At 49.9% G+C, this 24,853-nt stretch overlaps 5 protein-coding genes across 7 annotated transcripts; 1 reads left to right on the forward strand and 4 right to left on the reverse strand.

The window, feature by feature from the left end:
• Nucleotides 1–55: 55 nt before the first annotated feature.
• acss3 (acyl-CoA synthetase short chain family member 3) lies at nt 56–4,331 on the reverse strand. Its single transcript, XM_037243333.1, has 15 exons — nt 3,872–4,331; nt 3,395–3,539; nt 3,021–3,209; nt 2,681–2,815; nt 2,456–2,596; nt 2,286–2,366; nt 1,983–2,230; nt 1,818–1,921; nt 1,231–1,326; nt 1,098–1,161; nt 873–954; nt 642–764; nt 473–572; nt 225–400; nt 56–154 (listed from the first exon to the last, which is right to left on the reverse strand). Exons 1-15 carry the CDS (start codon nt 4,147–4,149, stop codon nt 83–85), a joined length of 2,034 nt encoding a protein of 677 aa, XP_037099228.1. The 5' UTR covers nt 4,150–4,331; the 3' UTR covers nt 56–82.
• Nucleotides 4,332–5,680: 1,349 nt separating this feature from the next.
• lin7a (lin-7 homolog A (C. elegans)) lies at nt 5,681–8,438 on the forward strand. Its single transcript, XM_037243468.1, has 6 exons — nt 5,681–5,826; nt 6,516–6,634; nt 6,698–6,769; nt 6,826–7,035; nt 7,109–7,321; nt 7,440–8,438. The coding sequence occupies exons 1-5, from the start codon at nt 5,787–5,789 to the stop codon at nt 7,319–7,321; spliced, it is 654 nt and encodes a 217-aa protein (XP_037099363.1). The 5' UTR covers nt 5,681–5,786; the 3' UTR covers nt 7,440–8,438.
• Nucleotides 8,439–9,611: 1,173 nt separating this feature from the next.
• On the reverse strand, nt 9,612–10,957 carry myf5 (myogenic factor 5). The gene is made up of 3 exons (XM_037243467.1): nt 10,453–10,957; nt 9,952–10,018; nt 9,612–9,890 (listed from the first exon to the last, which is right to left on the reverse strand). The coding sequence occupies exons 1-3, from the start codon at nt 10,870–10,872 to the stop codon at nt 9,715–9,717; spliced, it is 663 nt and encodes a 220-aa protein (XP_037099362.1). The 5' UTR covers nt 10,873–10,957; the 3' UTR covers nt 9,612–9,714.
• A 1,293-nt stretch (nt 10,958–12,250) lies between these two features.
• myf6 (myogenic factor 6) lies at nt 12,251–13,549 on the reverse strand. 2 transcript variants are annotated; one of them, XM_037243453.1, is made up of 3 exons: nt 12,980–13,548; nt 12,549–12,642; nt 12,252–12,492 (listed from the first exon to the last, which is right to left on the reverse strand). In XM_037243453.1, exons 1-3 carry the CDS (start codon nt 13,532–13,534, stop codon nt 12,395–12,397), a joined length of 747 nt encoding a protein of 248 aa, XP_037099348.1. In that variant the 5' UTR covers nt 13,535–13,548; the 3' UTR covers nt 12,252–12,394. The 2 variants fall into 2 exon arrangements, with proteins under 2 accessions (XP_037099347.1, XP_037099348.1); XM_037243452.1 differs by having other exon boundaries at nt 12,251–12,642; nt 12,980–13,549.
• A 9,746-nt stretch (nt 13,550–23,295) lies between these two features.
• On the reverse strand, nt 23,296–24,615 carry rps16 (ribosomal protein S16). Of its 2 annotated transcripts, none has more exons than XM_037243497.1 (6): nt 24,509–24,615; nt 24,365–24,416; nt 23,958–24,059; nt 23,780–23,876; nt 23,658–23,705; nt 23,296–23,583 (listed from the first exon to the last, which is right to left on the reverse strand). In XM_037243497.1, exons 2-6 carry the CDS (start codon nt 24,410–24,412, stop codon nt 23,438–23,440), a joined length of 441 nt encoding a protein of 146 aa, XP_037099392.1. In that variant the 5' UTR covers nt 24,413–24,416; nt 24,509–24,615; the 3' UTR covers nt 23,296–23,437. The 2 variants fall into 2 exon arrangements, with proteins under 2 accessions (XP_037099392.1, XP_037099393.1); XM_037243498.1 differs by having other exon boundaries at nt 24,361–24,416; nt 24,509–24,552.
• Between the last annotated feature and the right edge of the window lie 238 nt (nt 24,616–24,853).

A 24,853-nucleotide genomic window follows, 5' to 3' on the forward strand; every position in this document is an offset into this window, starting at 1 on the left:
CCAACGCACCACAATAGCCGGTAAGACAAAAAAAAATTGAAAAATGTAAACCATCGTAGTGACTTCTTGGCCCGCGGCGAGTTCAGGCTGCGTGGGCCTTCAGAGTTTTCTCGATCTCCTTGAACACTTCAGGGTCCTCGATGGTGGGCGTGATCTGCGCAGAGGAATTTAAAGGTTGTCATGGTAACCTCCAATAGTCCAGAAGAAGTTGATGTTGGACGAACTTTGTACGGCTTCCCGTTGACCAGATTTTCCAACGAGGAGCGCGGGATCTTTCCGGAACGCGTCTTGGGAAGCCCGCGGACAAAAACGACCTTCCGGAAGGCGGCCACGGGTCCCACCGTATCTCGTACCAGCTTCACCGTCTCGCTCGCTATCTCCTCGTGGCACTGCTTCACTCCTGGGGGCACAAACAAGATTTATTCCGTCTGTTTTGGTGACTTACTTTAATTTTTGTGTGCTCCCACCTCACCATTTTTGAGCACGCACAAGGCGAGGGGTATGTGGCCCTTCAGAGGGTCTTCCAAGCCCACAACGGCGCAGTCAGCCACTGCTGGGTGCTGCAGAACCGACTGCAAAAAAAAATAAAAATCAGCAATGTCCAAGATGATGGACAAATCCAGATCCCAGCATTTCTGTACCTCCTCCAAAGCACCTGCTGACAGCCTGTGTCCAGCCACGTTGATGACATCATCAGAGCGCGACATGATGTACAGGAAGCCCTCCTTGTCCACGAAGCCGGCGTCCATGGTGTCGTAGTAGCCCTGGGAAGATAAAAAAAGCTGCAGTTGGATGGACGTTTCATTTTCAAGTTGCTGCTAATGGTTTTGCAGGTTTTGTCCGCCAGAGGGCGCCCTGGCAGCGATTCATACTGGGAATTTAGTGAAGTAGGTCTGCTTGAAAAGCTCCGAGTTCTGCCACAGGGACGACGCTGCGCCGGGCGGCAGAGGTAATCTACACACAGTCCACAAGTAATCTATTACTCACTGCATGATGGTCCAATTGTTACTTGCGAGTTGACACAAATGCTGTCATTCATTCAATCGTGTCTTTCTGTGCTTCATGATGATGAAGAAGAAGAAGCCGAAGACGCTTACTTCACCACGATGTTTCCCAAAGTTCCGGGCTTCACCTGTCGCATGTGGTCGTCAATCACAGTCACTGCAAAAGTCAAGGCAATGTTTATAATCAATCCATTGATTTCTTTTCAGGGCGGCGTTTGAGCGGTACCGTCGTAGCCTGGCACGGGTTTGCCCGCCTGGCCCGCAGGGGGCGTCAGTGAGTTGCCCAGGCCGATGCACGTGGATGTGATGGAAGAGCCCGTCTCTGAAAGGAGAACAGAAACCATCTTGGTCTTTATGTCCTGCTCTCATTTTGTCCTCTTTGCGTCCGGTTCTATTTCCGTCGCGATTGACATTTAGCAGCGTGGGCGGGTGTGGAGCCGGGCGTTTTTAATTAAGGGCCCGACACAATGAAGATGGTTATCCGCACGCCTTTTGCATATCAAAGCTCTGCGAACAGCTGGAAAACGCACGTGTGTTGCCCGGCAACACCGATGACATCAGCGGCCACCTCCGAAAATAGCACGAGGATTAATATCAGCCTTTAACACGGATGAGCAGCAAGTGAAAGAACCACTTGTGGCAAAATGATGGCCTCCAGATAACAATGCTCCATTTTATGACTACTGGGGTGGGGAGGGTCGTAATATTAGGGACGCCGTCAAAACCGGAGCTAATTCATTTCAAAATCATGACTCAAATAAGTCAAGCGCAATGTGTCAAAAAGTGCTTCACTGTCCTTGTGCGTTTTTGTACCCGTTTGCCACCAGTGATCCAGCACGGGAGCCCCGAAACTCTTCTTGGCCCACTCCAGCGTCTCCACGTCGCAGCGCTCCCCCGCCAAGAAGACGGCGCGCAGCCTGGAAGGACAGACACGGTGTCAAGCACGGCGTCAAGCGCCCAGGAGATCCCGCCCAATACCTGGGCAGTGGGTACGCTGCGGCGCTTTGAGCCTGGGGGTCCCGCTGGCGGATGGCACGGATGGCGGTGGGCGCGGTGAACATGGCGGCGGCGCCGTGCTCGGACAAGACGCGGAAGAAGGCGCCGGCGTCTGGGGTTCCCACGGGCTTGCCCTCGTAGAGGATGCTGCTGTTTCCGTGCAGGAGGGGGGCGTAGCAGATGTACGAGTGGCCCACCACCCAACCCAGGTCCGACGCCGCCCACCAAACCTGCCGCCGCCGCAGGTTAGCCTCCACGCTAACACAAGCTAACACGTTTACTTACTTCTCCGGGTCGAAGTCCGTAAATTTTGGACATGGTCCACTTGAGCATCACGGCGCAGCCGCCCGTGTCCCTCACAACACCCTGGCAGGAGAAAAAGGGATATGAAATTTGGCTTGCATCTTTTAAAGGATATTTTGAAAAGATCACATAGAAGAGCATGGTTGGTTGACCTTGGGCGTTCCGGTGGTGCCGGAGGTGTAGAGGATGTAGAGCGGGTGGTCCGAGGGGACGGGGACACAGTCGTGGGGCCTGGCGGCCTCCATCTCTTCGTCCCAGTCCAGGGCCAAGCCCCCCCTCATGGACACGTTCTCCTATCGGGACATCAAAATCACACTTTGATCCCAAATCCAAGAACCCACCCGTTTCAAATGAAAGCGTTAGGACTCGGTACACACCGTGTTGTCCCTGCAGTAGATGAGAACTTTGGAGGGCTTGTGAGCGCTGAGTTCCAAGGCCTTTTCCACCAGGGGCACGTAGGCCACCCGCCGGCCCGGCTCGATCCCGAACGAGGCGGTCACGATCATTTTGGGCTGCGGGGTTTGCATTTTCAACATGACGCAAAAAGTCAACAGTTTGCAAATGAAGTTTGTTTGTTTTCTTGTTGACTGAGGAAGTTAGCATGCAAAAGCCGTTGGACCCACCCCCCTAAGTTTGTTTGTTTTCCTGACATATTGTTGACTGAGGAAGTCAGCATGCAAAAGCCGTTGGACACCCCCCCCCCCTCCCGTTTTTCACCTGGGCGTGATTGATGCGCACCGACAGCTCTTTGGAGGCAAAGCCGCCAAAGATGAGGCTGTGCGGCGCGCCGATGCGGGCGCACGCCAACATGGCCATCATGGCCTGGGGCACCATGGGCATGTAGATGACCACCAGGTCGCCTTTGCCGACCCCGTTCTTCACCAGGACGCCGGCCAGACGTGACACCTGAAGCAAAAAAATTGTTTCATGAAATGTCCGAAACTGACTCCTCTCGTTTTTATTTTTGTCCAATCAAGTTTTAGCATCCATCTTGTCAATCTGATCTGATCAGGACCTTCACACTCTTGATGATGTCATCTTTCTTGTGTCCTTTGATTGGTTGGTCGGAGCTGTGGTGGATGGAGCCTTACCTGTTCCTGCAGTTCCCCGTAGGTGATGATCCGCTTGGTGCCGGTCACGGGGCTGTCGTAGATGATGGCCGCCTGCTCGCCGCGCCCGTCTTCCACGTGACGATCCACAGCGTTGTAACACATGTTTAGCTTGCCTCCCACGAACCTCATAGACCAAAAAAGATTACAATTATATCGAGCACATCTAACAAGGACTGTTGCTAGAACTGTGCGTTTTTATTTTGCATATTATACAAAAGCATCAACTTCCAAAGAAATAGTTTAATTCTTTTTTTTTTAACAGATAATGATAAATAAATTTTAAAAAATTCAGCGGCATACAAAACAAAGTTCGAACATTTTTTAAGTGTGTTGTTACTTTTGTTTATTTTATGAACGTGAACAATCAAAAAAGACAGTTTGGGGTAACAGACGTGTTATTGTTATGTGTTGGTGGTGCATTCACGTTCCACTTCCCAGCGTCGTTATTTTCCCTACCAGTTGGGGAACACAGGGTCCTCCACGTGCAATGTTTTGCTCCACGGTTCGAACCAGCGTATGTCCTGGCCCACTTCGGCCCAGTACTGCTCCGGCCGGTCCCGGGCCGTCGCGAAGGCTCGGGCGTAGCGCTCCGCTGCCGCCGCCGAGTCCACCACGTGTGCCTCACCCGCGCAGCCGCGTTTCACAGTTGCAGTTTTCCCTCGAACGCAAACGCCCCACAAGCGAGTCCCAAGGCTTCTGCTCCTTGTGCATACTTTGGAGATTTGCGCGTGCATATTTGCTGCTTCTTCTGCTACTTTTGAAAACTTTTGCTCAACCAAAACTTTTGCTCAACCACGTTCACTCACTCACTCACTCACATACACGCACGCAGACTTTTGGTAACGTCGGAGGATACCTGAGTGAACAACTCCTCCAACTTGCATCCTTAAGAGCCTGAACTTCGAACTGGATTTTAACCACGCCTCCTTTTCATAAAAACACTTACGTCATGATTTAATGAGATGCCTTCATTCCTGAGGAGAGGGGACAAATTTCCCCGATACAAAGCAGATATCATTCATAATAAATATTTTAAAAACGCCAATGTTTACTTCACACTTTGCAAAAAATAACTCAACATAAATACATATTAAATGTACTTTTTTATTTACAGTGGGTACATGGGCTCCCTCTAGTGGTACGCCCTAAGAAATCACTGCCCGACTACATGGTAGCTAAATGATGTACGGAAAACATCACATTCGATTTAAAAAAAATCCAATTTGATGGATCATCCTTGCAGAATGATGTCAAGAGCTCCAGACTAATCCAGACTGCCCCCCCCCCCCCCGCACACGCACACAACACACACACTTTCCTTTCTGAGCCCTTCCAACTAATAACATGCATATCCACATGGTGGAAATGTAATTAATATTCCACACCATGCCATGCGAAACTGGAAGCGAGCGAAGCCTGAGGGTTGTTTACCTCGTGCACTACACAATCCGTCCACCAGAGAGCGCTATATCAGACAAATTTTTTTTCTCCGCTTTTGATTGAATAAGTATTCGATTGGAAGCATTTAGTGGTCTTTTCATTATGAAATGGTGTAGGAATAAATGTTTTACTATCCATGATGACGTTCTCTCGGTGAACGATCTTTCCTGTCTTTCAGATGGAGCTGCTAAAATCCCTGCCTAGCAACAAGTGACATCACCAAGGAATTTAGTCAGGAATCTTTCACGCGTTTGCAGACTTGGTCAACTTCTCCTTGGTGTCTTTGCAGATGACAAGCAACTTGCTGAATTTCAAACTTTCCCCCTAAAATCCTCCAAATATGCGGAGATAGATGCTTCGGTCCAGAAGGCACGTGAGAGTTTTTTGCTGTGTGTAAAGACATCAACATGAGGATTAATGCCTAAGCTTAAGTTGATGACCGTCAACCTCCCCGGATGGGAGGATGTCGGACCGAGGGATGGATGATGGACGGATGGATGATGGGAGGATGGATTAGCTCAGAGTTAAGCTTTTGCACGTGAGGTCGGCGACCCGCATGTGATGGAGTCGTGCATGTGGAGCAAATCGTTGACGTCCTCCACTGCCAATCAATAATGCCCATTATTGTCACCATGTCACGTTTGGTTCACACGTACAAACAAGCCACTAACATTGTGAATGCAAATACAGTGAAATAATATTTATTGGTCATTACGGAACGAGTAGTTACAACTTTATATTTCTATTCTCCTCTTTTATTCTCTCTTGCTCTCTCGCTCTCTCTCTACTTCGCTCCCTCCCTCCCTCTCTCGTTTTTTTTCTTTTTTTTTCGTGAGCTGGTGCAGCGTGCATCCATTCATCCATCTATCCGGCGCTCGCTCGCTCGCTCGCTCGCTCGCCTCCAGCGCTCAACCTTTTCCGTCATCCAGCTATGGCGACGGTGCTCCAACAGCCGCTCACTCTGGATCGAGGTAAGGAGCTTCTTCACGACGTCATTTTTGATCGTCTTGATAACCACGTTGAAAGATTTCCTGCGTTAACGTCGTGATTCTGACGCGCCATCCCAATGTTGCGTTCACGTGCTGGCATGCACGATGGGGCGTTCGCGTGCTCTCACGCGACGGTTGTTATTATGATTATGGTGCGATCGTTGTTGTTATTATTCATATTATGTAACCTGCGCGCGCACGCGTGCGAGCAAGGCGTGCTCGCGTGTCTTATATTTCTAAATGTTGCATTTTGCAACGTATTCTTGTGCCCTGAGCTTCATAATTACCTTGATTTATTATGTTCCATTTATTTGCTTCCATTTTTTAAAAACGCCTCCCTGAAATCTGTCGTTGGCGGAAAGCAGATACAGCGCGCAAAGCAGGCGTAGACTATAAATACATTCATGATTCTCATTTTGCAACTCGACAGTCACGTGGAAGTAGTTGGTCCCACGTCAGGAATGTTTTCCCCCAGGCTTGAACATGTTTAAGAAAACAACTCCTGAAAATGGATGCGGCAAGTCAATATTGTGCGAATCAAAAAAGGAGATGGAACGTTGAAGGAGACTAAAGTTTGGAAAAAGTTCTTAGCAATTCATCGTGCCTGGTTTGCCATTTAACGTTGTTGGGAAAGACATAAATAATGAAAAGCTCACACTCTCTGCCCACAGATGTCGCCAGGGCCATCGAACTGCTAGAGAAGCTGCAGGAGTCGGGCGACGTTCCAGGTTACAAGCTGCAGTCGCTGAAGAAGGTCCTCCAGAGCGAGTTCTGCACGGCCATCCGCGAAGTGAGCGGCCCATCGAGTGAAGCGGGCTCGTTGCGCCGGCCTGACTGACTCTCTTCTCCACAGGTGTACCAGTACATGCATGAAACCATCACCGTCAACGGCTGCCCGGAGTACCAGGCCAGAGCCACGGCCAAGGTAAGAAGTTCTGCCTTTCGATTGAGTCGGGTCGTCAGCGTCTCCTCCGCACGCAGGCCACGGTGGCCGCCTTCGCCGCCAGCGAGGGCCACTCGCACCCGCGGGTGGTGGAGCTTCCCAAGACGGAGGAAGGGCTGGGCTTCAACGTGATGGGCGGCAAGGAGCAGAACTCGCCCATCTACATCTCGCGCATCATTCCCGGCGGGGTGGCCGAGCGCCACGGCGGCCTCAAAAGAGGTGACCAGCTCCTGTCCGTCAACGGCGTGGTGAGTTCCACTCGTGCGGGAAAAGATGGAGAAATATTTGCGCTCGGTTCCTCCCATTTTTGCTTGCGTGCAGAGCGTGGAGGGCGAGCACCACGAGAAGGCGGTGGAGCTGTTGAAGGCGGCCAAGGACAACGTCAAGCTGGTGGTGCGCTACACGCCCAAAGTGCTGGAGGAGATGGAAGCACGCTTCGAGAAGCTGCGCACCGCCCGCCGCCGCCAGCAGCAGCAGATGCTCATGCAGCAGCAGCAGCACAACACGTCCGCTCAGCAGAATCACACGTCGTAGGTGAGGCGCTTCAAGGTGGCCATTTTCTTTTGAAGCGGCCATCTTGGACTCCTATTTTCCATTGTTGCTTGATGACCTGCCAGACAACTGCTCTTTCTTCTCACGCTCCGTCCGGCAGGTTGTTCCAGAAGAAGACAAAATAAGTAGGCCCACGCCACGTCCGCCGGACCTCTTGGAGGTGCCGAGCGATCCCAAGTTCTCGGAGTGAGGTGGACCGTCCCGTCAATCCCGGCGTTTGTTCCCGAGCTGAAAAACGAAGCGAGTATTTTGTCGCACATTCGGTGCGTGGGAAAAGAAAAGAACTTTTACCTTTTGTCTTCTCCTTGTTGTCTTTCTTTCGACCGACCCATTTCTCCATCACGCCTCACGGTGCTTGTGTACGAATATTGTTTTTGAGGCAAGCATTTTTTTGAATGGTAGCAAAAAGTTCTGTAGCGTTAGCAATAAACAGCCAAGCAAGTGTCAATGAAATTAATTATTTGGATTATGAATTATTACTCATAGATAAATATGGATCAAACATGGAAACGTTTTTTCCTCAACAAAGGATTTCATTTTAAAACACTTCCCTTCCCTTTGTGCAATAATTCTCTTCGACGAGGCGAATGTCACACGAGATTGATCTTTATTTGTCATAGTTATATTTATGAAGAGAGTTTTATTGTTCCCTTTGTGTATTGACATATATGGAAGATCTTTACATTGTGCAGATGATGTGGCTGTTGATATTATGACAATCATTGCTGGTAAAAATGTGGAATGTTTTTCCTTGGATACTATAATCCAGTGTTCCTTGTTTAAACAATTCATTTTGTGAGTATGTTTTTTTTTCTTGTCTTCTGGCCATCCCAAACCGACCAAAAAACATAAGAATCTATACTTTATTCCCACATTTTGTAATATTCGCGAATGGTTACTTTTTTTCAAGTGCATCACGTGACACACTGCCAGATTTGTACAAGTCATATGATAACAATAATAAACATAATACATTTTGGGGGGGTCACATTGCATTGTTTTCTATCTTGAAATCATTTAAACAAATAAAACATAAGACGTTGTTGATATGCAATTGCTATATTTGTATAAATAAATCTATGTGCTTGTGTACAGTGAACACAATGGTCTTGTTTTCACTTTAGTACACAGAATCTGTCGATCACGTACCTACACTCCTTGCCACAAGAGGGCAGCAAACTCCGTCACATACACATTAGCAGCTACAAACCAAGCTAACTTCCGTCGCATCACCGGATGTCGAAGACCCCGCCACAGGTAATGCCAATTACTCACATTAATCGTCCTTTGATACGAAGAATGTGGCTCACTTGCAATGTTTACTGCTTCTATCAAAACAACGACAGCACTACATTACTTTTATGGTAATTTAACTCAAAGTAAACTTAACTTGGCAAAGTTAAATAGACATAAAAACGTCGTCGTGTGACTAAGCTCACATCCGGGTATTTCTCATTGGTCAAGTGAGTCAAGTGCATTAACAACATTCCACGATGGGGAAAAAGCTTCTAGCTAAAAAAAAATATATTTTTTTAAGATAAAGTAAAACCATAATTGAATTGGTGTTTTTTATTTGATGAGCCAAGTGACGGAAATCGGTAGAAAGAATGAAGTGATGGAAACACGTCCGCCTCGTGGCTTACCGCGATACTACAGTCGGTTTTTGAATAATACACGATCCAACTAGGTGAGTTGTTTTAAAAAATAATAAAAATATGTTTAATGCAAAGTTGTTTAATATTCATACTAATCCTGGTTTGTTCAACACAGGCCTGACCTTGGAGCCATTCCTGAGCCTGACGTGTCTCATGGAAAAATGTCATGGCTGACATTTAATGTTGCGCACAAAGTTCGGGAGGTCAATGGAACTCAATCCGCCGCCTGGAATGCCCGCCGTTGCCCGTCCGTGCCATCGGTAAGTCCAAGCCACATCGGCGTGTGTGTTTTTGAGCAAACAAATGTTATCTATTGTTTTTCAAGGAGTGATGCCTTTCACACAAAGACCCCCCTCCATCTCACCCATCCTCCCTCCCTCCCTATCCAACAATATTAAAGGCCATTTGCTCTCTGCTGTGAATGTGTTGATGGAATCATCAATGGTGTTGATGATGACTCACATTTGGGTGAAAAGAACAAATAAGTATACTCGGTCGGTCTCTCACCAGCCCCCCCCCCCCCCCATTCCTGTTATTAACACCTCTTCAAACACACAGGGAGGCGGAAAATTTGTCAAATTCTTTGATTTTGACACCAATCACACCAAGTTCTCAGGTACAAAAGCAAATATTTAATGAGTGTGGCAATAAATGAGCATTTAAATGTTATATTTACAATTTTGTCGTGTACTGTTCCCCAAAACGGCCGCGGCGGGCTCCTCACAGGACGTGGTAGACGGGGCTACCCGGCGTACACGGCTGCGAGTCGTTCGTGTTGGTGTGGGGCGGGACGGCCTGGGTGGGTCGGCGACCCAGATGGGGCGTGGACAGTCGGTCCACGATGCTGGACAGGCACTGCAGGCTGGACGCACCCGCCATCTTGTCCGACAAACTCTCTGCAGGGAGATTGTTGTTGTTATTCATCAGGTGACCGAGGTGATGCGGAGGTGCTCTCACCGTTCCTGACGTAGGGATAAGTGCTGCCGTAGTTGAGCTGCTGCCACACTGGACTGCTGCTGTCCGGCTGGAAGAAAAAAAAGCAGAATACATCAATATTTCTGCCCTTCCTAAAATTGTGGAGAGCCTAATAAATCCTGGGCTGGTAGGGGGGGTGGTGCGCCTTGAAGCTCAAAGCAGGGCAGCCAGGGCTCCTTCCTCCCCTTCCCCAGCGTGGCCAATCGATTGAGCCGCAGCGGCTTGCGCTAGACGACACGTTCTCCTTGTAAATGTGTGCCCGTCCCGGCAGAGGTGCGCCACTCGAGGGGCCGAGCTCGTCGTAAATGTGGAGAAAGCCCAAAACCTTTCTTGAAGGAAGATTGTTATCGAAGAAGTGGAAGTTTGAGATCATTGAGATGCGAGGGCCAGACGATTGTAAAAATAACAATTTCTCCTGACCTCGGTAACGTGAACTAAAAAGACGTCCAACGTGCTCCACGTGGTGGTGCGCGGGGTTCTCACCGTGCCGTCGGAGCAGCTGGACAAGGGGCTGGCGGGTTCGGAGCCGCTGTAGTAGTGGTCCACCTGCTCGCGCAGGAGCTCCTGCAAGCTCTCGATGTAGTGGATGGCGTTGCGCAGGATCTCCACCTTGGGCAGGCGCTGGCTGGGGTTGGCCGAGGTGCAGCGGCGCAGGGCCTCGAAGGCGTGGTTGACTTTCTTCAGCCGCCGGCGCTCTCGCATGGTGGCGGCGCGCCGGCGGTCCACGAAGCTGGACTTGCGCTTGCAGGCCTTGCAGGCCCACTGCAGGCAGTGGCCCGGCTGGTGCGGCGGCGCGCCGGGCACCCGCACGTGCTCGTCCTCGTCCGAGTCGTCCTCGGCCAGCTGGAGGGCGTCCGGCGACGCGGCGGCGTAGTACAGCTGTGACGGGGAGAAGATGTCCATGTCCGAGCTTTGGGGAGCGCAGGCCTCTTCTGAGGGATGTGAGGGCTCCGCTGCCCACGGGCCCCCCTTTTATGCCCCAGGGCCCACATTGGCCAGATCTAATTACCGTGGCCCATTAGCCCCGCCCCTCCCGTGCCCTGTCCTGCCTGCTGACATTCCCACATCTGCCCTTGCTGATCTTTCCCCACTCGCGAGCCTGCCCCTGCTCCTCAACAAGCTTGCTCAGCCACTAATTGCACTTTGGAGGAATCCAAAATGTCACACGTTGCCCATGCGCAGGCCAATTAAGCGCTCGCTCGGCCTGTCGCCGTAGAGAGACGGGCAAAAATGGAGTTTCCCGGATGAAGAATCATTTTGTCACCAGTACGACGGTGCCGCTTGAGAGCGGGGCACGTTGCAGCTGCGACGCAGAGGCGTCACATTTCAAGCAAACGGGCCGAGGTGTTAGCGCCACCTTCCTCACGCCGGCCGGCCGGCCGGCCACACTCCTTCCACTTCCACGCAGCACAAATGGCGAGCGGCGCTTCCAAATGCCGTTTGTGTTGGCCCCCATTTCCTACACCAAAGCACTTGGACTCCAAAATTGCAGATGCAATTTGGAAAAAGAAAAAAAAAAATCTATTGCTTGAATTTATTTTAGAATGCACAAATGTGTCAGATTGGCAGGAGAGAGAAAGAAAGTGGCCGTCGTGTTCTTGCGCTGTTGACAGTCACACGGCAACATTGCGGTATCTCGCACAATGTGTCAAAGCGTTTGTCTCGCCTCTCTGGGAACTGCGCGCACCTAAAAAAACACAGCGACACCCCCGAATCGTTCCCGCACAGCTGACGAACACATCGGCGGCGGCGGCGATCGAGCGCGTGTCGCGGCTTGGGGATGAGAGAGGGGCGAAGCTTAATGAGACCAAAAAGTAACCGAGTTTCGAGCGGGGCTTGTGCGCATGCGCGTGGATGACAAGGCAGCCGGCTGAATGCGCGCGTGTTGTTGGTGTCAAAGGTCAGGGGTCACGTTGCTAAGATTTGTTAATATTGCACATATTAGATATTTAAAAAAACAAAAAAAAACAAATTTGAAATATTTATGAGATGGTCCAAGTTGAATAAGAAAAAATAAAAATGCATTTCTAAAAGTTTTTTTTTGATAAAGTTTACTTTATATGGGAAGTTAGATTTTAATGTCACTTTAATTCATTGTCATCCTTGATTTAAAAAAAGTCATGAGCGGGTGAGCAAAGTGGGTGAAGTCGGGGGGAGTGCGGAGCACCATAAAAAAACTCACATCACTGTTGGCGCTATCGGGTTTCTTGTGTCTGCTCGCTGCTCAAAACAGCTCTCACACCAAACCTGTGTTGGATGCGCTCATTCAAAAGCAACAGGCTTTTTTTCAAGATGAAGCCATTTATTTGTATGTATAAATGAGTACAACGGCTTCCTAAGTTTGTCCTCACCCCATTATAAAATAAATACATCTGAATTCTGACACTTAGAAAATATGTACACTAGGATAGGGAACTCTGGGAAATTATTTTTCCGAAGCGGCAGCCTTGCCGCCGCTGCTGATGCTGTCCACGATGGAGGACAGACGCAGCAGGCTGCAGGACGCCGACGACTCGCCGGACCCTGGAAATAAAAACTGTGAGAACTAGTCGTGGCGGAAAACCTTAGCCGCTCTTTACCTTCCCTCGGGTTCGCCGATCCGTCGCCGGAATGGTCGGCCGCGTCGGTCCAGGTCTCGCAGGATTTTTTCCAATGGGTTGCCGAAGCGATCGCCTGGAGATGCAACCCGATATGTCAATCGTGGAATGAACGTAACGTTGGCGCCACGCACGATCGCAACACAAACAAATCAAAAACGTCACAGTATTGGACTTTCTTGATCTCTCGGCTGCATTCTTATCTCATTGCTTGTGAAAAGCAGATTGCTAGCCGGCTGGCTAGACTACTGCCTCTCTCAATTGGACCTCCAGCTTTAAGTCGCGGTGCTTTTGTCTTTTCCTAACTTCTCATTTGAGGTCACTTTCTTCTTCTTTCCACTTCATTATGACACCACCGGGCATGGAAAGCCATTAGCCGTCATGCGGTTAGCACGTTAGCCCGGTCCCCTTACAGCGTCTCGTTCAGCGGAGCGGTCCTGCTCGTCCAGGCCGTGCAGGAGCTCCTGCAGCCTCTCGATGTAGCCGATGGCGCTGCGCAAGATCGCCACCTTGGGCAGCCTCAGGTTGGGGTTGGCCACCGTCTTCTTCTTGAGCGCGTCGAAAGCCTCGTTGATCTTTTTGAGGCGCCGGCGCTCGCGCAGCGTGGCGGCCTTGCGGCGGTCGGCGGGCGCCGACTTCCTCTTGCACACCTTGCAGGCCCACATCAGGCAGCGGCCCTCGCAGTGGGCGCGCAGGCCGGGCGGCGCCAGCACGTGTTCCTCGTCGCCGCTGTCCTCGCCCGTCTCGGACGCCGTCCGGTCCCGGCCGGGCGAAGGCGGGCTGTCCTCGTCGGCGGCGCGGTACAGCGGCGACACGCCCGCCATGTCCAGGTGCTGCAGCGCGCCATGTTCGCTCTCGTCCAAGTAGCGCAAATCGCTGAAGAGGTAGGCGTTGGTCTCGAAAAGGTCCATCATGTTGCGGCGGTGGCGACGCGGCGTGTGCTTGCTCCAGCGCCGCTGCCGTGGCATTTAAATAGCCGCGACACTCGGCACCCGCCAGGCTTATATATAGAAGGTGAAACTCGACCCTGCGGCCATCTTTTTTTTTTTACAAACACTGTGTGGGGAATACACACACGCCATACTTAATGTCACCTCACGTTTCACAACAGGTGCGGCAAACGGAATATTTTCGCTAAACTCCCCGCTATCAAACAACAGCCGTGCGAGTTTAATTCGGATCGAATCTAATCCGAGTCGAGCGTGAACAAAAAAAAAAAAAAATCAGTTTTACTGCCTGACCTTGTGTGATGTCATAGTGCTAACTAGCATTAGCTGCTAGCCGGCTGTGCTGTTTCTTGCCTTGTAAACAAAACAAAGGTGGACTGTTGCACCTCTCACAAACACTAACTTGACCTGGCCATGAAGGCCAATTGTACGCTTTTTAGCACACATCTGGCGTTGAAATGGAGTCACGCTTGTATTGTGGCAGCCATTTTGGGACGTTGAGGAAATGCTGAATGACGCTAAAATTTAAAATGCATAAAATAAGTTTTATGCATTAAGTTTTACTTGCAATTATGTTATCACCAGTCCCGTAATATTTGTTGATTTTTTTCTTTTTTTCAAAATTAGTTCATTAAAGTGTATTCATTCATTTTGCATTTGAGTAAAATGGAACAAAATATTGTGTTTTATTAAAATGTTGACCTGCCCCCAGTTCAGTGCTAATGTTAGCTGTAAGCCGACGACTCACAAAAGAGACTCCATGTCTGAATATTTTAGCTTGAGATGCATTTTTTAACATAAATGTATTGTTTCCTCAGCCTCCCTGCCACGGCCCCCCGATCGCATCTTCTCGCCAGCGAGCTACTGTGCCGTAAATTCAGCATTCGCGTCAGGGGGGGGTTGAGGGGGTGCCGAAGCTTCAGCTGTCAGGGAGAATCATGACATATCCCGGGCGCAAAGTCAAGCAGGCCTCTCCGAGCGTAAATCTGTCCCACGGCCCCCCCAAAAGTCGTCAAACATCCCAATTCTAACGCTACAAATACTTCTCGTCATGGATGGACTGCTTCTTCTTCTACGTCTTCTTTTTGCTTTATAGTTAAACGTAACGCGAGCGTGGCAAAGACTAACGATGCAAATCGTACGATCTGATAACCAAATAAATTCATGCAATTGACATTCATTACCATAGCAGAACTAAGTGATAGTAAAAACGCAATTGTTTTGTTTTGTATGTGTGTGTTGCCTCCAGTTGGGAGCCACTTAGTGGCAGTGCTGACACGGACACTCAGCAGCAGACTTGTTAATGAACGTGAACTTTGGGACAACCGCCCCTCGCCCTGCAACACCCCCCCCCCCCCCCCCCCTTGTCCGCTTTCCCTTCCCGACAGGACGCCCATCTCCGGGCGGGCTCGCACACACCTGGGAAATAGATCGGGCGGGGGGGGGCTCATGATGTTAAGAGGGGCCACGGGAAAAGTGAGCTCATCTCAATAAAGATAGCAACTTTTAAGCAACAATAAAAAAAGACATGTTTATAACATACAGATCTTTGCTGACATATGCTTTTCTTTCCCGTAGGAATCTCCTTTAATTGTCTCTTTGTTGGTTTGGATGTGCACTGGGACCTCAACGCGGTTGGAAGGACCTGTAAGTACTGTCACTTGACTCTCACCGGATTGAAAACCATTTTGAGTCTTACCAGACCCGTTTAGGCGTGAGGTTCAAAAAGATACAACCTGTCTTGCTCAAGTCTGCAAGCGCAAGCTAGCTAAAACTCAAACCCAAAACAAAAGCAAGCGCCCCCTCCTTCCTTAAGCTAAGCTAACAGACGGCTCCTCTCACTCGTGGCCCGAGATGGCGGCCGACGCGGCAGGCTTGGGTTTCAAAGGCGGGTTGGGTAGGGAGGCCCCGATGGGCCTGGTGGGCCTGGTGGGGGTGCCTTCAAAGTGCAAACGGCTGAGGTTTGTCAATTAGCGGCGAGGAGGAGCCGGCCGCTAACTCTCCATGAGCTGGTGGCGTTGGCGTTATGACTCAATCGCGTCGTTCTGGCCAATGGCCGCCGGGGCTAATTAGCGACTGGACGGCAGCTGCCGGGCCTTTCACCTTGTCTCATCGACGGACCGCTCTCGTAATAAAAGCCGCGTATCGCCGTCGACTTGTCAGTGAGCCGCGCTCGCATCCTGATTGATTCTGTCTTCGTTTGGGAAAGTGACGGATTAGTAACCCCCCCAACCGGACTAATGTGGAGTCAGCGGGCAGACGATAGGCCATCTCGTCTGACCCCGCCAGCCAACCTCTGGTCTGGAGGCGCTTCCACCAAAAAAAAAAAAGAATTCCGTAGGCCTTTGATGTCACGAGACGATCACGACGTGGGCCGAGATCTCGGTCGGTCCTCAAATGATTTTGTATTTGCGACAGAGATTTCATACCTCTCAACAAATGCCGGCAAACTTTTTAAAATTAGTTCCCGAATATGGCAAGCGGAGCTCCTCCGCCAAACAACAAAGCGGATGGCGTTACCAGATAAACATCAGGCTTTTTTTTTTTTAATGCCGGCGGCTCCAGAGAGAATCTAACGGGATATTGATGGATGTGGGCGCTGACATCATGTGGTGCGATGGCCCGCGTTTAAAACAACACGTAGGAAAGCCGCGCCACGGTGGGTAAAGAACACGGACCTTTGTCACCCGAAACCGCCGTCTGATCCCGCGGACGCTCGCTCCGCCTTGATGCTTTCTGATGACCCGGCGTGACTGTCTTTAATTGCGCTTCTTTGGAAGGAACTTGATGACAGATTGATATCGGCTTCATCACAACAATAAGAACCAAAGCTACGGGCGGGCCTGCTCAAAATCAGAAACTTCCAAAAAAAACATTGCTTACCCTGTCAACCCATATGCCAATTCATCAGTTTGGATTATTTTGAAAAAAGCCGGAATATAAAAATGTGGTTTAGAATGGCAGCAACATTTGATTTGCTAAAGTTAGCTTAGCCTCGAGTTTGCTTCCCATTCATTTGAAGCTAGCAAGTTACAATTCATCGCGCTCGTCTCGACGAATAGGCCTAAAGTCGCACTGCGATTGTGTGTATGTGCGATTGTGTGTATGTGTGTGTGTGTTTTGACACAGGGTTGAATTATTTTCAACAGGTTGCTTCCTCAAAAATCATCCGGAATAACGTTACTGTCCAAACACATAATGGGTAGCCATTGTGCGCTCGTGTGTGTGTGTGTCTGTCACGCATTTTCATTTATTCCAGAGGTGTGAAGCACACACACGCATGCACACACACACGCACGCAGACTCCGAGCGTGCCTGATGCCCAACATTTGAGCGGGCGTGAAGGTCGGCGCCACCTGTTTGATACAATAAAAATTCTAGTGTTACCTCTGTGGATGTTATTGGAGCTTGTGTTTCAGGATGTGCGTGCACGCCTGTGTGTATGGGTTTGTGTGTGTGTGTGCGTAAAAGCAGTGCAGGTGCATGCAGGGGAAAAAAAAAGTCTCGCTGCGCTTTTTATTGACATGCTGAGAGATAACGCCAATGTCAAATTGGCATTCCGCATTCTTGAAGCATTGTTTGGTTTCTACTTCTATTATCGAGCTCAACGGAGCAAGAACAAGGAATCCAGCACCGAGTTGGGCGAGCGAGAGAAGAAGCAGCCCCCGTGCTGCTGAAGTCTGCTCTTTAATGACTTAATCCAAGTTCACTCTCCTTTTGGGTCTCTGCCAGCCAGCGTAATCCCGGCTGGCCCGATGAGAGCCCGGAGATGACCTCACTGTTTGCTTTCACGGGGTCCCCGCGGACGCCACCGGGAGCGAGTGGGGTTGCTTTCTGGGGAGGGGGGGGCGCGTTGGACACGAGGGTCCGCAGGGAGGACGGTCGGCCGGAGCTCCTGTTACTGGAGGCTTAGTCACGCTGCGGGAAACTGATGTGCAGCGGCCGCAGCTCGCGTTGCGCAATATCAGTCCCGATATACAAATTGAAACGGGACAAAAACACGCATTGGTCGTCCCGTTGTATTGTTTGTGGTGTGAGAGACCACACGCGGAGCCAACGGGATGCCGCTCGTCCCGCTTGCCATTTGGAAAGGGGGGGGGGGTCCTGATGCCTCGTTTCACACTGTGCGCCGCGTCGGCGGCTGTGGCCCGCCCGGGACCACCTCGCCGCCAAATGACCTGCCGCTCAGGCTTGGTGTTGGGAGGGACGGCAGGACAGGTGGGACCCCCCATACTTAACGTGGACCCCCAGGAGGGACGGTTCCACATGATTGGTGTCATGAGAAGAAGAAATGTCGCCCTGTTTTTTTTTTAGTTGTCTGCTAGCAAAGATTAGAAGCATTTCCTTGCGTCTCCCTTCAGCGCCCGCCTGCTACAAAAGGATGCACGCGGCTGACAAACAGCCAACGTAAACAACTTGGCTTCGTTTTCTCTCTTTGCCACCCACAGTTCAAGCCGGTGGGGATCTCAACGCCCGCCCCCTCAAAACCCCCTACCCCTCCACCCCCCCCATCCCATCCCCAGCTAATCACCATAGCCGAGACTGGCGCTACAAGCCCTAAACCTCCTTTTGGCTCGCACTCAAAAAGTCTCCAGTGTCACTTAAAAGTGCTATTGTTGTTATTTCCCACTTTCCCACAATGCATCCTGTTTTGGACCCTTTGCACTCCCCCCCCCATCCCCATGTGGACATTCCTTCCATGAGTAAGTTTGACTCATTTCTTCACGCTTCTCCCAAATGATGATCAATAGTCGGATGGAGTCATCGGGGCGCTCCTCCTCATGAGCGCCACGCGGGGAGCAAATGAATCACCCGAGTCCCAGCGACGTTGCGGCACCCCCCCCCCCCCCCCGTGTGGTCGTTTGCAGAAGGCCGCATGCTCACCTGCAACAACACTCGGCCAAGTGCCGCGCTCGCAAACGTAAACGATGGCACGTAATGATGGCTTCTTGTCTTGTGATTGTCAGCGTTGATCAATATTTAGAAAACAAGTCATCAGCAGTCGTTGCTTAGTTGTTTTTGTCAGTCATGTGCGTTTCTTTGCGCTTTGCATCTTTTTTATTTATTGATGCCTTAGCCACTTGTGCTATTTGTCCTTCCCCAGCTGTTTGCTCTCCTGAGGTAAATGGCGATAAATCAGACAGTTAATCTGCCGTGTGTTTGTGTGTGTGTGTGTGTGTGTGTGTGTGTGTGTGTGTGTGAGACTCACTTTTGAGATGGGGGGGTGCTCTTTACCTCCATTGGTTACAGAGCATCCATCAAGTACTCAATGAAGGCTCAACAGAGAAGTTCCCTGTAACCTCGTCATCACCCCTCGACCCCCACCTCACCCTTCTTCCTCCCGATGCCTCGGCGTCGTCCCGTTCCATTCTAAGCAACAATCGTGTCACGACCGTCGTAGCTCAGACACTCCTCGCCGCGTCGGAAAGGCGATCCGAGTGCCCCGTCGTCCATCATGTAACCTAAACTGGAGGTGACTCTGCCGCGATATGACGCCTGACAGCAAATCATCCGGCGGGGGGAGACACACGGCTGTGCAAATTCCACGCTCGCTTCCTTTAGACGCTTTTACGCGAGCTTGCTCCGCCAAACCCGTTTGGTCATGCTGCCCCCCCTTCGATTATTGCAACTTTAAAAAAATAAAAATAAAAAAAAAGCAACAGTCTGCTTGGAGTTTTGCATCCCCCGAATCAAAGCAAAGGGTGTTGGGAATGTGATAGCTGGGGAAAAAAAAAGATTGTTAGTGGAGCCAACTCCGCAGCGGCGGTGGCGGCTGGCCCGGCCTGCTTAGGCCGCTCCATTCAAGTGAAATATCAGATGGGAGGACTAACGCCGCTCCCATGACATCATCGGTGTTTTGGCCAAAAAAATAAAACACAATCTCTGGCGCTAAAAGCATCCGCTCGCCATGTGCGGGATTAACGGCAAACGTAATCTTTCTCACGTTCCGGATGATGCGGCTTTAACCTTTTGTGGAGCGCTTTTGAGTTGTCACTCAGGTGGCGTATGGAAGCAGATGTGCCCCCCCCCCACCCATCCATACAGATGTGCATCCACAGTGACAGCAACCCCCCAAAAAAATATACAAAAAAATCCTTCCACACCTTGTTGGCAGGACCGGAACCTTCTCGTGTCTCTTCCCGGGTGGGCCCCGTTTGACTCATGAGAGGGGTCAAGACCCTCGCCGCAAAACGCTTCCTGTTTCTGCCGAAGCCGCCATCGCTCCAAACGACACCTGGCAGGATTGAGGTGGATGCTTCCCACTTAAAATACAATCAATATCAATATTTGAAGAAAAAAATGTGCACGTATGGATCTCGGTTTGGAATGTGAAGGACCGATTGTCCTTTTTCCCCCCGAGGAACCCAATCTCCGCCGCTCCCTGACCCCCCCCGTTGACGTCTGTGGCATTCTGATTTAGGAAGATCTTAAAATCAGGAGCTGTCTACTTTTGACGGGATGACGAGTGCGTATCCGTGTCTCGCCCCCTCCCTCCCTCCCCTCGCCCCTCAGAGGGCCTGTAAATCTGGACACTTACTGCAGAGAGGCAGGAGGGAGCGCACCCCCCCTCGCCCGCGCTCGCCTCGCCCTCGCCCGGCGTAATCCCACCACTTCCTTTGGCCCGGCTCACGCCGCTAATGCATTTTGTGTAACTAACAGCCGTTGTTTCCCGATTGTCACGCTTCCATCACGTCGGATAAGGTGTTGGGAGATTCAGATTATTTGTATATTTAAAAAAAAAAAAAAACTCTTCTGGATACCAGGAAGACTCCTTGGGGGTCTGTTGTCGTGATACTTTTTCAATAGATGCTTTCATTGAGCTAAAGCTAAATGTCTGTCAAGGCTAGCGCTATGCTAATGCTAAACGGGGCCGATTGCAATCTAAAATGTTTGTAACTTTTTACGGGCAACAGCGGCATGACTCGATGAGTCTGGGAAGTCTCCAATCAAGTCTCCCATCTGGCTATGACGGCAATGATTTGAAAAAGTCCAGGCTGGCAGGAGAAGGTCTGGAATTGCAGTTAGGACTAACATGAGCGCCATCGGGTGATCCGGCGGCTCAGGGGGCCAGGTGGGACGCTCGACCTGGGGGCCCCCGCTTCCGTCCACGCTCGCCCCAAATAAGAACACATGGGTGTCGAGTGAGAGCCGCAGCGTTTTTTTAATCCGCCGCGACGGACGCCGATGGCACGGCGGGGCGGGCGGGGCTGTTTGGCGGCAGTCGCGGGGCAATCGATTCGCGGCCCTTGTAACATTCTGAGCCACGACGCTGCTTAGCGGGGCGGCGCGGGGGGTCCCCGCAACAGGTTGTCGGGAGGCTTGCCAAGAAGTCCCATCGCACGCATTTTAGCCGACATTTGACGGCTCGTTAAATGCGTCGTGCTGGAAATCGGGAGAAATGCTGTTTCCTGGCAGAGTAGCAACTGCAAACATTTTGCGGTGGGGGGGAATTCATTCATCCCCAAAATGATCACATTTGCATGTATTCAGTCCTACCAGATCCGTTGAGATGTTCTCAATAGCGTTCTCAACGTCATTGAAGTGTTCAAAATCATGTTGGAAGCAAAGAGCGTGACCAAAGAGGTCAGGTCAGAAAAGGGAAAAAAAGTCTCAACGGAAAAAAATCTCAAGTTTAATTTAAGGCCGCGTTGTCCGCTCCTGCGACCAAACCATAAATCGGAATTTGTCAGAGTGCAACGTTCCAATTAGAAGCTCGTCAAAAGCGTGCTCCTTTAATGGCAACAACAACAACACGCAGTGAAAGATAAGCGGCGCGCTTCAAAGCGTGTCTGGCGTGCCGCCTCGGATCCTGACCAAACACCCTGACCTTCCAGAGTGAAGGTCGGAGGTCGGAGCGCTGCGGCCTTGAGCTGAGGTTAAAGTTCGCCGGGTGCGTGACCCAGCGATTGTGTCGGGGCGTCACAGTCCGGCTCTCGCTTACCCTTGAGTGACCCGACTGGCCCCGAACGCCGGCCGCCGCGATGTAATTGATACGCGGCAGTATCGGGAGAAATTGCAGAGCATGTTCGCTTCTCCGATGGCTTCAGTTTTGAAGGGACCCAAAGAAGCCTCCAATGCTTCTTCCCTTTTTTCAAAATATTTGTGAAAGTTGAGTTCAAGTGTAGACTAAACGGAACCGAGGAGTGATGTTCCCCGACTGCGCTTCGGACCCGATAACAGGCGAGACAAATCACTCATCGGTAACCGCGGCAACACCGAGCCGTAAACGTCGGCCATGTTGGATCGGGGGGCCCTCGCCGGGCAACGAATTGAAGCTGGCGATGCATTCGAGTGCAATCGGTCAACTCGGGTTCTAAGTTTTCACTTTTAAAAAACACTAGTCATCACCACCATCTTGTGCATTTTTTTTCATGTGTCTTTGCGTGTTGATTGCGTGTGTGCGTGTGTGCCCAAAGTGCAAGTGATGACAAAATGCATCCTGGCCCGGCACCTCGGTGTTTGCGAGCCGAGGTGTTAACAGAGGAAAGGCAGGCGTCCGAGAAGGAGTCAAAATTGCCTTCGTTGGCAGCGTTTTTTTTTCCTTTTTGCGACGATTGCGAGAGTCGTCGACGTCGGGCTTCGTAACGAGCCGTGACGTGGGCAGCTGCCGTGTTAAACGCTCATCATTGGCCAGTGACGCCTCACTCGACACTTGTGGGACGTTTACGGGGATACGCCGCGTCAGGCGCTGAAATGTCCCAAATCAATTGTTACGCTCACAAATCCCACACTGACTTAATTTGTTGTTTACACTTTTTGTTAGCTATTTATTTAGTGTTTCAAAATATTCCAGGGAACAAGGATGCTTGGAAAAGTGGTTAAAAATAGAGTGACCAAAGCAAAATGACTTGTTTCAAGCAAAATGGCTGACTTGCTGTTTCTTTCCAGGCACGCACGTTTCTTTAGACCTGTTCTTCCCGCCGCAGCCTCCATGACGGTGTCCAAGAGAGGAGGTAAGCGTAAACAGTGGTAAACAACAGTCACGGTGGGGGGGGCGGGCCTCCCCACTGGGTTGATTATTGGGAGGGCTGTAAACAGGACCTTTTAGAACAAATCTCACAGCCACCTCCTCCGGCAGCAACATCTGGCCATCAGCTCATGATGAAGCCTGGCCAAACTGTGCGCTCGAGGGGACCCTTTGGATTCTAGAATGGACAAAAGTGGAGTGTAAATGTGCTAAAGAATTATTCGAATAATTACGGAATATTTATGTTTTTAAAATATACATATTTAGATGTATGTATACTTTGCAGTTTGTTACATAAATGATAAAAATACTCATTTAATATAAATGTATAAAATTATTATAAGTCATTCTCATTTGTAATTAATCACCTAAAATTGATTTCTTTGACTATATATGAATCAAGTATTTATAAAAATGTGTGTGACTTAAATGAATGTGACACATTACAAGACACTTGATCCTGTTCTTTGTCGCCCTCTGCTGTCGAATCTTTGGAAGTGCAATGCAACCACCACAATATGGTTTTAAATTCAAAACGACAGCACGTTTAAGTTTCACACCATTAGATCTCAATTCTAGAGTAGGCAGTGGCTCACGTTCTTTAAGTATTTTGCCATTTTACTAAAATAAAAAATCAACTAGTTTATTCAAAGAAAACACTTTTTTACTCAACGTTGTGTATTACATATCTGATCATTTGAATATATTTTATCTACAAATATCCTGGCCCCACTTCAATTGTATTCATTTATCTTGATTAATTACACAAACATTCTTTTACAACTTAACATCTAAATTTTAAAAGATAGTGTTCTGTATTGGCTGTTTTTATTACAAAGTGCCACTTCAGAAGCAAAGCATCCAACACACCGGTGCTGCCCAGTACAAATGAGGACAGATTGTCACTTTTCTGGGGTTTACATCCACTTTTATTACTATGAAAATGTTCAAAGCCTTTAACGGTAGGACTTCTGGTAGCGGGCGCGAGCTCCGGGTCCACCGAACTTCTTGGACTCGCAGCGACGCGGGTCGGCAACCAACAGGGTCCTGTCGTACTGGATCAGGATGTCCTTGATCTCCTTCTTGGAGGCCTCATCCACATCTACCGAGAAGGAAGACACAAAATGTCCTTAGCTGTAACTCGGAGAAAATGACACTGTGTTGTCATCGACTTACATTTCTGATAGTATGCCACCAGGGATTTGGAGATGGCCTGACGGATGGCTGGAAGATTAAAAAAATTACAATTAATGTTCACCGAATTCAAGATATGAATCTTGTGGCTCCTTGGTGCTTACCATAAACCTGCGATACATGTCCGCCTCCCTTGACTCGGACTCTGATGTCCACTCCAGCAAAACGCTCCTTGCCCAGCAGAAGCACGGGCTCGAGAAGCTGCACGAGAAATGGGGTGACAACCATGTCAATCTCACATGAAATTCAAAATTGACATTTATGTCCAAGCGGCTTGCTCACCTTGTACTGGAGGGTGGCGGGCTCCACCATCTCCAGGGGTCTGCCGTTCACTTTAATCAGGCCATTGCCTCTCTTGCAGTGGGCGACTGCAGTGGCGGTTTTCTACGAGATGACGGGAAAAATAAATAAATACAGTATATAATAATACAGAACGACCACACCGCGTAGCCGGCTAGTGGCTAACATAGTCAAATACCTCGTCATAGCTTCAATCTTGCCCACATTGAGCACATGTTATCGTGATTTAAAATAAATACTCGCGTGTTCAAGCAATTGATAAATAGCATGCCAATGTTATTCAATACGAAAGAACTTGTCTGATGTTAGCTTTGCGAGCTAATGGTGCCCAGGCCACACTGGCTTAGTCGCATCGCCACACGTGAACCCGTTTCATCCCTTTTACTTACTTTACGCCCGAAAACCTGGACAGATTGCAGGGGACCTTTAGCCGGCATGTTTCTGGAATACACAGGACACAATGTTTATTTTTGGAAAGGGGACAAAAGTGGCTTATTGGGGGGTTAGCAGCACGCGAAGGTGGCGGACATTACCGTATTCAGCTAGGTTGCCGTACGGAGAGAGCGACGGGGTTTCACGGGCGGAACATCAGGGGCTGTTTCGCGATGGTTGGAGCCCATTTGCGGTCAAGCTTTGCGACAGTTTCTCTTGCTTTACAGTATCTTCATCGCCCCTACCACCCGACTATATACTGTACCGAATGAGACTAAAATAGCCACGTTTACACTTTTGATGTATTTCTTCTTTCTCACCGTGCATCATTTATAGTTTCCATTAATGTATTTTTACTATATTTGTACTTGTTTCTACTAATGGTGACGTAATTCTCGACTGTCGTTTGTGCAGTAGCACCATCTAGCGGTGGTAAAAAGGAATGC

This window comes from Syngnathus acus, chromosome 23 (assembly GCF_901709675.1).
Source record: "Syngnathus acus chromosome 23, fSynAcu1.2, whole genome shotgun sequence".
NCBI lineage: Eukaryota > Metazoa > Chordata > Actinopteri > Syngnathiformes > Syngnathidae > Syngnathus > Syngnathus acus.